This window comes from Alosa alosa, chromosome 11 (genome assembly GCF_017589495.1).
Source record: "Alosa alosa isolate M-15738 ecotype Scorff River chromosome 11, AALO_Geno_1.1, whole genome shotgun sequence".
Classification (NCBI taxonomy): domain Eukaryota; kingdom Metazoa; phylum Chordata; class Actinopteri; order Clupeiformes; family Clupeidae; genus Alosa; species Alosa alosa.
The window spans coordinates 6,121,680-6,134,355 of NC_063199.1; the positions used below are offsets into that span (position 1 = coordinate 6,121,680).

The window sequence follows — 12,676 nt, forward strand, 5'->3', positions numbered from 1 at the left end:
TGGATGGCTATCTGCCCCTGCCATGAGAGGTGAGGAGGAGTGCCAAGATGGGTGCCGAGGGACAAGCATCTGCAACACTGAGATTAGGCTGTTAGGCTGTGTTTTCAGTCACTAGTGCTGCTGCCATTGTAGATCCCTGGACTGGAGTTGTTTTACTTATTTATTTATCTATCTGCTGTATTTATTGGGCTTGATTTATGCGAGAAGGAGGCACAAGCCTCTACACCACAGCGTAATCTTGGTAACTTTGTCAGTCAGTGGATGAATCGTCTAACCCCACTCTGTGGCCCTGCCACTGAACGCAGAGCAGCCTGGGATTACTAGCCTAAAGGGATGGCCATGTAGAGTGCTGCTGTTTGCATGGAGCCTGGAAGCCAGCCAGAATGGCAACGTCAGGCTATGGAGCGTTGAGCGTTTGGTTGAGGTTGTCAGTCGAGATGAATGACAACAATGAACTCTTTGTGTACCAGATTGTTTAAAACTGTCTCACACATATTGAGATAAAATGGTTGTCTCATGATTTCACAAATTTGGGGCAGGAACCTTGCAGACAAGGAAAGGCCCCTAAGGTCTTAATGATATTTTGTTATGTGTGATATCAAACAACTGTCTGGATTACTCACGTCACTGCAAACTTATGAATTTAAAATACCAGGACTGTGCACTTGAGGTGTTTGGAGTGACACTGCTGGGATACATTGATAATATCTTGAAACAGTACTGAGGCAACCAGCTGAATGTGGGATTTTTTTCTAGTGGGATTGTCATAATCTATTTCACCACACCAGCAAAATCAGCAAAAGCTATGGAAATGTTCTTTTGGCCAATTAAGCAGTATTTATTGACAGTTTGTGAAGGACCTGACGGTTACGCCACTATGTGATATGACAGTTATGTAATAGTTCTGTGACTGTCATTCATGCACCAGACATATTTCTTGCTCTTTATGCTCTGACCTTCACCAGGGTTTAAACAGTGTTTGCTCTGTCTACACAGCGAAGTGTCGCATTGCTGCCGTTATTGACCATGCCGACACAGTAGACGATTTTCCGAGAGGCCACTCAGTTTGAGAGCAGCCAGCATTCCTTAGCCTGCTTGCTCTTTGGCTCTTTGGCTTGCTCTGAGTCCCAATGAGACCATTAACTAGTCCGCACTATCAGCACACTTGATTTGTTCAACATTGAAAACACATTAACCCTCCTGTTGTGTTTGCAGTCAAATTTGTCCGATTGATCATTCTTTCCTCTCACAAGGCTCCATGCCTTTGTTAACAAAGGGCATCTGAACACACAAAGCAAATTTTGATCATTTTTATAACAATTTGGGTGTTTTATTTAACTTTAGAACTCCCATTGTGTTCAAAAATGACCGGCCATTCGAAATGAATGGGTGAGAAAATGGTCAGTCCAGGAACATACCTGTTGATCAGATGGACTGCATCTGTGCTTCTGTACATTCAAACATTCACACAACCCCACCCCCCCACCTTCACTCCCCCTCTTTGCTTCTATGGCCAGCCCCCACTGGAACCTTTCCCCAATAGAATCTCCCCCTTCCAATAGAACATAAGTTGATACAAAGGTCTGTCACAACATTAGATGATAATGTATTACTATGGATTTATAGTCATAATGCAGCGGTCATTTTTGACCGGGAACACAAAACTAGTGAACATAAAGCGAATAGGGTTAAGGGTGTATTTTGTCCCAATAGATCTCAGCATTGTTTGCCAGAGTCTTAGTCAGATGTGGAAAAAGAGTGTTGAGTGTTTGGTCTCTTTTCTTTTCATTCTCGGAGCAGAGAGGAGACCCACATCTCTGTATAACCAGTCAGCCATGTCAATCAGGGGAGGAGGGATAAGTCAATTAAATTGAGGGTATGGTAGGCTACGTCAGGTGCATGATGTCCCACTTGACTGGAGTGGAGGTCCCATCGGTTACAACAGGATAAAATAAGTCTCCCCTTTGGTTTACAGCCCTCTTTTCCTCTGCGCCAAAGGATTGGGCTTTAAGCACCTGAGAGAGTGCTCTTGTTTGGCCAGAGGGATTACTGGGAAACGCTAGAGCCCTGACTCACTCAATACCTTCATGCTGTATGGAGACTGAATGGCAGGTTTATGTCATGTTGACAGACAGTCCCATTTTTGTGAAAAGTGAAATTAGAGTGTTTTCAGTTCAGCGTGCATAAACTGCCCTCTGTCTAGACCATTGTCAGCCCTGGTTTGAGTCCTGAATGATGTCAGTCGCTGTCACTAAACTCTTCCAAATTGGAAGAGTTAAACGTTGTTTTGGATAAACGTGTCTGCTAAAAATACCCTTTACCTTAACTGTTGTTTTTACTGGTTGAAACAACAGAACTAGAATAGAGCTCAAATACTCACTTTTGTTTTGTCAGTCAGACTCATTTTGGATGGAACTGGACATTTTTCTTTGTACCTACTGATTGTGTATGTTGGGTTTTTCTTGGGGATGAGCACTCATGCAGATCTCTGTGACATAATGGGGGTGCCTACATGTTTGTGCTCACAAGGATCTCTTAGCGTGAAGCTAATAAGATCCCCATGTATTAAAAATGGAGGTTGTCGGGAATTCAGAGCCAAGAATGCCTGCCTAGCTGGGAGAGAGATGGGAGGGTCCACACACACAGTCACACACACACACACACACACACACACACACACACACACACACACACAGAGAGAGAGAGAGAGTATATTCACTAATGCAGAGAGGAGTTGCTAGGTAACAGGTAGCGTACTGTTATGTAATGTTTCATGCCTTGGCTTACATGTTTTATGGCCGCTCCCCAGGGAGAAGGCACTGCTGTGGCTTCTGCAGCCAAGCCCATCGATTTAGGTGATGGACTGGCCCGGTGGTGATGATGGTGGTGGTAGAAGGCTGTGATAGTGGTGGTGTTGGTGTTGGCAGGGGGCTGTGATGGTGGTGATGATGGTAGGGGGCTGTGATGTTGGTGTTGGTGGTGGTAGGGGCTGTGTTGGTGATGGTGGCGGTGATGGTGGTGTTGGTTGCTGTATGTAGTATCCCAGCTTCTCTGTGGCAGTTTTCACCTCCACTTGAAGTCACCCATCAGCTCAAAATATGGTTTAGCTCTCTGTTTCTCGGTAGTTTTGTGCCCTTTTTAGGTGCAGACAGAGAGAGAGTTTTATGGCATGGTGGTTTAAATCTCCCTCTAGAGCCTCAGACCTGGTTGCCTTTCGATGCGCGCCTTTTATAGCTCAAGCTGTTCCACATTGTTTGTAAGATTTGTGTGGTGTTTCTTTGCAGTACATGTGATCTCTCTGTAGAGCTAGCATCATATATCATGAATAATAGCTAGGTTTGTCACTTCAAATGAGATGCTGGAATAACCTGAACAGTAGAGTCATGAACAAACTATGGTCTGATCATAACACCATGAAAGACATCCAGTGTATTCTTACATGGTTTTTCACTTTAGGAATAACTAGGATTGCTGCCGGTACTTCTGTAAATTGTAGACTGAACATAAAATTGTAGACTGAACATATGTACTATAAATGTACAAATTAATCTTTTTTTATATCTATGTACTTTGTTTGTGTTGCATTGTAACCTCTATATTTAATAGATTTCATAGTCAGTAAATAGCCATTCTTTCTAGTGAGTCTGTGAGAACGTGCTCATCCGGCACAGATCTTTTGTGTCAGTTAATCTCCATCCCATTCTGTTCTGTTTGGTTTGTTTCTTGCGTGTTGCAGTACTATTTCACGGTCAGCTTCAACCATGAGAACCAGAAGGCCCTGGAGCTCCGCTCCGAGGACGTGAAGGACTGCGACGAATGGGTGGCAGCAATAGCACATGCCAGGTAAGCTCCAGCGATAGCAACAGCAACAACACATGTCAAGTCTCCCCACCCACCCCTGCTTCAAAGTGTAATCCAGTGCTGTTGAGTTGAGCATAGACTCTGGATCAGAACAGTGCTATCAGAACAGTACGATCTGCATTATGTTATCACAGTCTCCATAGTATCCCTGTTGCATCATAGCACTGCTTGTTACGTTGGAGTGGAAGTCCAATGGCTGAGGCGAGATTACAATGCTGCTATGTGGTTCAGGGGTTTAAACTCAAATGGACCACTGTCTGCCTCAAGTGTGTATAAATCAATAGAGTATCACAAAACATATTGTGATAATGCAGTACTCAACTGAATTGATACTTCCAAAGGGACATTATACATAAAAGAGAGAGAAAGAGATCAAGGAAGGGATGAGATGAGGAGTGAAAAGATATTGTGATACTCCAATACACACGTGTATTGATATGAAGAGTTTGGTTCCAAAATGCTATATTCTCCATTTTAAAGAATTTTCCTAAATCATTGTTTTACATTTTGTTTTCCAAGTAATTTCAGTAACACTGTAATTAGGTATTGTTGTTTGATTTATCTTTACTCAATCAAAACAATACAATTGCAATTTCCTGAAATACACAATTAAATGACATGACTTTTTAATGTTTTTAAAAATGGTGATGTAGCGTTTTCGAACCAATCTCTTATATTCCTTAATATGAGAGAAAAAGAGAGAGAGGCATGAGAGGTGGAGGGAAGGAAAGGGATTGGGGAAGAGATGACATATGTGCTAATGAAATGTAAGCATCAGAAGGATGTCAATCAGCACGTTCATGCACACTGCCAGAGCTCTGGGTTTTTTGTGTGTCGATGGAGCCCTAATCATGCTCTGTTAGAAATGCAATGTGCTGTGGCGCTGCCACGCTCACACACACAGCGCTTGCTTTTCACAAGAGCCATGTTTGCTTGGGGGACAAAATGTACATCTCATTACTTATAATTAGCCCGCGGCTCACGCAGGAAGCCTTCCGCGTTACGGTACAGGACTTCCTCAGCTCACTTGTGCGCACTCTTCAACACTGAAGAGAGCTGTGTGGCTTTGGCTGTTGTGTGTTCCTGCTTAGATGTGCTACTGTATGGACATTGCTTTTCAGGATGTGAGGATTTTCGATATTGTAGGGATTATGGTGGCACTCTGATTATTCACAAGAATTATGATTCAACCTCTATAGGATTTATTATGACCGCCAGCAGCCGCCGCGGTCATATAGGTTTAGTCAGATTTTTTTTTTTTTTTTTTTTTTTTTTTTTTTTTTTTTTTTTTTTTTTTTTTTTTTTTTTTTTTTTTTTTTTTTCTTTTTCGCATGTCCAAATTTCCGTCAATGATTCCCGGGACACTGAAAGACCGGGGTAGACAAAACTTGGTGGGCATGTAACCCCATATGGATAGCATGGAACCATCGTTTTTCGTTTTGATCTGTAGCCCCCCACGCTGGACTGCACCCCCCGAAAGGAGGGTAGGGCAGACACAGTTTTCTGTGAATATCTCGAGAACCGTAAGGTTTAGGAGGACCACCTTTTTTTTTTGTATGTTGATCTCAAGGGGCCATGTCAACCCATTCCATAACCACTAATTTCATGTATAGCGCCACCTAGTTAAACACAAAAAAGTAAAAATGAGGTGTTGTAATTGTAGGTATCTGTGACCTAACATAGTCAAAACTGCACAAAATTGGAAGTGTAGGATCATTTTGACACCTTCTGAATGCACGCCAAGTTTCGTGGAATTTTGTTCATGGGGGGCCACACAATAAATTAATTTATATTACTATACACCAACTGGCCTGTAGGTGGCCGGAGACAGTTTTCTGTGAATATCTCGAGAACCGTAGGGCCTAGGGGGTCCACCTTTTTTTGTATGTTGGTCTTAAGGGGGCATGTCAACCCATCCCATTACCACTTATTTCATGTATAGCGCCACCTAGTTAAAAATTAAAAAGCAAAAAATTAAGTGTTTTCATCTCAATATCTCTGGCTGACAAGGTCAAAACTGCACGAAATTAAAAGTGTAGGATCATTATGACACCCTCTGAATACATGCCAAGTTTTGTGTACTTTCGTTCATGGGGGCCTTACAATAAAATAATTTATGTGTACATTTAGTGACGACACCAACAAGGATTCCCGGACACTGAAAGACCGGGTACACAAAACTTGGTGGGCATGTACCCCCACATGGATAGCATGGAACCGCCATTTTTCGCTTTCATCTGCAGCCCCCGCTGGACTGGACCCCCCGAAAGGAGGGTAGGGCAGAAACAGTTCTCTGTGAATCTTTTATGGTATGTTGGTCTCAAGGGCCCACATCAACCTGGCTCATAATCACTCATTTGTGATTTGCCCCCGGTAAAAATGAAAATCAGTAGGATTAAAAGAAAGCCAAAATAAATATTCATCATCATCATCATCATGGCTGCATTTTCAGTATTGGTCGCTTATCGCTTGTCCACTAGATGGCGATCGTTGCAGTGAGACGTAATTTTGTTGGAAGTTAAAAGTGGGTTGGAAAAACAATGGACGCTTCATACAAGGACTGTAATTTACCGCAGCGAACATCTAATAAGGATAGGACGATGTTCACATGAAGTGTAATTCCCATTTCTTCTTGAAGCCGAAATAAATCTGAGGATGTTTATCGGACATGCTTGGTTTTTACTGCAGGTACGCTAATCTTGTAATATCAATAAGGACCTAGGTAATGTTACCAAGTAGCGTTGGTTGAGTGATGGAGGCATTTGATTTATTGCATTTGTAGAAAACTATAAATGCGGTTATACCAAGCAAATGTATAGCAGCACTGTTTGTATCTTTTCGACTGTCATTTATTGCACGCGCTACAAAAATCATTCTGTGCAATGGAAGATTTACCAACGCTACACCGGGTCTGATACAGTTTTGCCTATACATGCGAGACTGAGACGCCTGTTTATTTTGTTTTAAGTGCGTGCAGGGTGTGAGAGGGGAATCGATGTGCTTTGATTACAGCTTGGTAGTTGTAGTCTGTGAAATTAAAAAGCACGTGTGTGAAGTATCCAAACAATGACACCTTCATTTCATTATGGCTGCTTTAGCAAAACACCTTAAGCTACTGTGTAGTGGGTCCCATTTAGAAGTGGCTACTTCATTCGCTTTCCTTGACTCATGGAGCTGCGTGAATGTTATTACAACTTTTCGCCACCATATGACAGTTTAAGTCCGCTTTGATACTGTAAGGCGAAAGCCATTGGTTTCCAAAGGAGATTTTATTTTGTGTCGCCAGCATAGCCTATTGACAATTTATGTTGTCATTAGGCCTACCTTATAATCCTACCTGTAGCTTAGGGAAGCTAACAACTTTCTATTAGGATCTAGTTTGTTAGTTACCGCTTTGTCATAACTCCCTGATGCATTTTTGCATTTAGAATAGCCAGAGCGTGAAGGCTATATCTCAATCGAAAAATTAAACAATATCGGTGCCTATGGACTAGGCTGGGTTCACCCAGCCTGATCTGCCCGCTATTTATTTTTTGATTTCTTAAAAGATTGAGCTTGGTCTGATGAAAGCCAGACTAGCCATGGACCTCAGTTAAACAATGCAAGGGAACATGAATCAGCCTATTTTGCACTAACAATAACGGACAAAAGCTCTTCAACTTTGGCCCGTTAAAATGTGTATGAACAGTCTAGCGACGCATTTCATCAAGGCCCATTTGGACATGTCAGTTATTTGCACCACTGGTTAGATGTAAAACAGCATTTCGTTTCAGACTAGGCTACTGTTACTTAATTTGTGCATTAACAATAACGTTTCAGACTACTGTTACTTAATTTGTGCATTGACAATAAAGTATTACATGAACTAAAGATGACTAAAATCTTATGTAGAAGAAGAAACATTCACAAAAAATCCATCCATCCAAAAATGACCTTTGTTTTTGATAGCTGTTGAAAACGGCATGGAACTGACAGAGATGGTTTTTGTTTATAAATACATAAAAAAAAAATAAATAAATAACATTATGCTGATACCTTTTGCTTTTCCCAAATACAATGTAGCCTACAGGTGTAAGTGACCTTTCATCAATCCAGTTGCAATGGATGAACTGTGATGAACTGCCCTACTTGTGATTGTTTAGAGATTTTAAAGGTTTTATAACAATTCTACATCTTCTTTGGCTATTCTACAATCTATTCACCTTTTCAGCACCAGTAGGGTACTTTCTGTGCAGCCGCACACACACACTCAGGCATGCCAAATAAGCATACACAAAAGTTTCAAGAGTGGGGGATGGAGTAAAATATGGAGACAAATTGAAGTGTGATTTATTTTCGCGGAACGGATGTACAGGACTGAGCGGCGGTCATATTTTGTACCGCTATGCGGTACATCTAGTATACAAAACATTTTGCACCCAATCCATTAAAGCAATAGGCATCTGGTAAATGTAAAACTGATAATGATATCCTGTTAAAGTGACATTCAACAGTGAGATCACAGATAGATTTATGATAGATTTATTTCTTAGTTGGTTCCTTTTTACACACGGTCACTGATTTCCATACACAAACATGATCAACTTTATGGTTGTACTAGCAGCGGGAAAATCAATATGCTGAGTCTTAATGACAGAGAGTAAAATTGTGTTTGTGTATGAGTCAGATGCGCTCTCCTGCGTGCAGTGTGTGTGGAGGTGATGAAAGCAGAGCGAGAAAGTGATTTGGGGTGCATCTCTGGGCTGTGTGTGTTTGCGCGTGTCTGTGTGTGTGTGTGTTTGTGTTTGTGTGTGTGTGCGTGTGTGTGTGTCTGTGTTTGTGTGTGTGTGTGTGTGTGTGTCAGTAGACTGCAGGTCTGTTTTAGCTGTGTGAGCTGCAGAGTGTGCCCCCAAGCCTTGCTAAATCTGTGGCGTGCACATGGAGGCGTCTGGGTTTGCCTCTTAGAGATAAGCAGAGCTATACCACCTCCCTTTACTGTAATTGTGAGATGACAGTGTGTTGGAATGTGTGTGTGTGTGTGTGTGTGTGTGTTTTGCATATATTTCTGTATCTGTGATGTGTGTGCCCACATTCATGTGTTACTGTAAAAAAAGCTATATTGCTTTTCCCCCCTGTTGAGAAGCCAGCGGTGTGTGTGTGTGTGTGTTTGTGTGTGTATATGTTTACATGTTTACATTTCCTCACTGATATGCTTCTGTGTATGTGTGTGTGTGTGTGTGTGTGTTTTGTACAGTTACAGGAACCTGGCCACAGAGCATGAGACCCTCATGCAGAAGTATCTTCATCTACTCCAAATCGTGGAGACAGAGAAAACGGTTGCTAAGCAACTTCGACAACAGATAGAGGATGGGGAAATTGAGATTGAACGCTTAAAATCTGAGGTAAAATGCAATGTCATTCTGAATGCCACAATAGGGGCTTGTTACAGTATGTCTTATATTAAATTAAGCTCGTTTTCGAATGCTGGGCAACATGTCTGTAAATTGTGATTGTGAAATCGTGCCGACCAACACAGAATGCCTGATTTACATCTGTGGGACTGTTAAACGTGCCAGCAAGCAGATATTTTAATGCTGTTGTTGCTTGTCTGTGTGTGTGTGTGTGTTGTGTGTGTGTGTGTGTGTGTGTGTGTGTGTGTGTCTTTGTGTGTGTATTTGTGTGCATGTGCGTGCATATGTGTGTGTGTGTGTGTGTGTGTATGTGTGTGTGTTTGTTTGGCTGGCAAGTGATTACAGTTTAATATAGTTAGGCCGTAACTGGAACGGGTCCATGGATGCTTCATTTCTTCCAGGGGGATTAAATGGCCGAGGGTAGAGGTGCCTGGACCACTTTGTTAGTGAGCGGCTGTCTCACTGTCACTGGGCTCCATTTTGCATTGGTGCTAATAAAACACCCCTCAAGAAGAACCCCCCCAACCCCCCTAAATGTATTCTTCATCAACCAGATCAAATAGTCATTTCACTTTAATGTGCAAATGTGGGCCTGCAAATGAAATGCTTTGCTGAATATGCATGAAGGGTCTTCTATTATGAGTGGTTGCATCCCTCTTCACAAACAAGGATAATAAACTCTTTCAGGCTCACAAAGTAAATGGGGGACACTTACCTTCAAGCTACAGGGCAAGGCTTCAGGCTCCTTTTGTGTCACCCATGCCTGCCACCTCTCCAGCACCCCCCCCCCCCACACACACACACACATTTCACGGCCAGCCAAGCAGGGCTACATGGGGTGGTTTGAATTGCTAACAAGCATCGGAAATTACAGTCTGTGCCGAGATGTCAGCCAATGGAATAAATAAGGGGCCCTATTTTTTCCCCACCACATGTCATTGATTGGTGCTGCTTTGAACTGACCCAGTCACTCTGTCCACACTCTGGGAGGGAGTCAACTGACCCAGTTCCTCTGTCCACACTCTGGGATGGAGTCAACTGGGCGCTGAAGTGTTGAGCACTTTCGTCCTCCTTAATTCTTCTGTGACTTCTCTTACTTTATAGTTTGTGGATTGCAGTGGAGTTTTTTTCTTCTTGCAGATTTCTGGGCTCCTGAAAGACAATGAGAAGATCCAGACAAACCCCACACAAACTGGCACACCCAGTGAGGATGACTCTGAAATCAAGAAGATCAAGAAAGTAAGACGAGTACCCATATCTGCAACATGTAGAGACCCCTGATTGCTTCCACTATGATAAAGCATGTTTTAGCCTCATTGATTCCCTTTCATTTTAACCTTCTCAAAAACACAACTACCGGTATATCAGTCTTCAAAGATCAAATTATTTTGTGTTGTTTTAGATATTAGTCATTCTGAATAAAGACTGCAGACTCTCAAATCGCATAAACATACACACATACAGTACAATCATCAGATTACATGTCTGATATTCAAAAATAATTCCAAATGAAATATGCCAGATCTCTAATATGCTTACATGGATAAAATAAGTAAAAAAACATAAATAATAAAAAAAAACTGTCCCACAACCCTGTAGGTTCAGAGTTTTCTGCGTGGCTGGATGTGCCGGAGGAAGTGGAAGACCATCATCCAAGACTACATCCGCTCGCCGCACGCTGAGAGCATGAGGAAGCGGAACCAGGTGGTGTTCAGCATGCTGGAGGCCGAGGCTGAGTACGTCCAGCAGCTGCACATCCTGGTCAACAACTTCCTGCGGCCGCTGCGCATGGCCGCCAGCTCCAAGAAGCCGCCCATCACCCACGACGACGTCAGTAGCATTTTCCTCAACAGGTGGGTGGGTGGTGTGAAAGTGGGCGCCAGCAGTAGGTTAATCCCAGGGTTCTTTGCGGCACAGGACCCCGACAGCAGAAGTGCTGTCTGTGGTGTCCCCTGGAGATTCTGTTTAAATCCTGACCTTTTCATGATGTTCTTGCAAGCACCATCCTGACCCCCAATCCTCTGCCCCCTCTCCATAGCCCTGGTCTCCAAGTACCATTATAGGTCCCTAAGGGTTTTCCCTCCTCCACTTAAGAACCCCTAGAGCTCAGAGAGCATGGAAAAGCAGAACAAATCAGAGTGTATCACAATATTACAGGTGTAGGTTACCAGGAAGCTACCTGTTATTTATAAATGGTGTTTATGCATGAGGACCATGCAGGAAATAGTGCTGATTCATTGACTGCCTCTCTGAGCCTCCATTCATGACTAAAGGGGCAATGTGTAGGATTTGAGTGATCTTAAAGGCAAAACAATGACTTGCATGTATTCAGTGCAGCCAATGTTGAGATCCAAAGTGGTGTTATGAGACAGTATGGTCTAAGGCTAGTTGATCAGCATGCTAACTTCGGTGGATATTTGGGCAACACAGAGGTCTAGGTCATTTTTGAATGTTTTAAACTATAAATTATATTAATATTGAAATATGTTTACTTTCCCCCATTTCCAACAGTGAGACCATCATGTTTCTCCATCAGATCTTTTACCAAGGATTGAAGGCGAGGATAGCAAGCTGGCCAACATTAGTCTTGGGTAAGTTCCTTTTCACTATCTTCCAATATGTGCTACATGTAGGCCTGGACTTTCTATCTGAAAGACGTGCTGTTTAGACTAGGCTTTGTAGTTTCATCTTGATGGAAAGTGAGGGTCTCTGTGCTTATAACAGACAGTGATGTGATGGCTTTTACCTGCCAGGTATTTCACTTCTCCTCCCCTTTTCCTCCCTTCCCCTTACCCTACAGCTGACCTTTTTGACATCCTGCTGCCCATGCTGAACATCTACCAGGAATTTGTGCGCAACCACCAGTACAGCCTGCAGATTCTGGCTCACTGCAAGCAGAACCGTGACTTCGACAAGCTGCTCAAGCAGTACGAGGCCAAGCCGGACTGTGAGGAGCGCACCCTGGAGACTTTCCTCACCTACCCCATGTTCCAGGTAGGCAGAGAGACACAGCATGCTCATGCCTTCAGACAGGGGTCCATACAGTAAAGGTGCAAAATGTAGTATCTGCCATCCAAAGCCAAATTTGACAACATAAAATGGAATTGTGATCTATTATTATACTGAAAATTGTTTTCAGTTATCTCTGTTTTTTCTAATGGCCCTCATGGTCTACTGCAGGATTTTATATCCTGAATTATTTTGGTTTGGTTTAATTTCTTTTTTGCAATTTGAATTATGCAAACAGGTAGTTGCAAAAGCTGCAATTAATCGTGCAGCTCGCCACTCTGCCCCAGTGGTTCATCTTGTTACATCTATAATTGTTTTTATTCTTGTCATCCTCCTTAAGTGACAGACAGTAAAGCTCACCGGTCAGAAGTGTCCCAAGTTAAAGCGGAATTTGGAAACCTTGACTCAAAAATTAT

General features: G+C 42.6%; 1 protein-coding gene across 2 annotated transcripts in view; it reads left to right on the top strand.

Moving 5' to 3' along the window:
* The window catches only part of rasgrf1 (Ras protein specific guanine nucleotide releasing factor 1), a 39,960-nt gene that overhangs the window by 8,199 nt on the left and 19,085 nt on the right, over window positions 1-12,676 (top strand). For both annotated transcript variants that reach the window (XM_048257621.1, XM_048257622.1), the window contains exons 2-7: window positions 3,737-3,843; window positions 9,095-9,242; window positions 10,392-10,490; window positions 10,851-11,104; window positions 11,763-11,842; window positions 12,052-12,245. In XM_048257621.1, coding sequence (XP_048113578.1) covers window positions 3,737-3,843; window positions 9,095-9,242; window positions 10,392-10,490; window positions 10,851-11,104; window positions 11,763-11,842; window positions 12,052-12,245 — 882 coding nt within the window. The remainder of the gene's footprint in view (window positions 1-3,736; window positions 3,844-9,094; window positions 9,243-10,391; window positions 10,491-10,850; window positions 11,105-11,762; window positions 11,843-12,051; window positions 12,246-12,676) is intronic.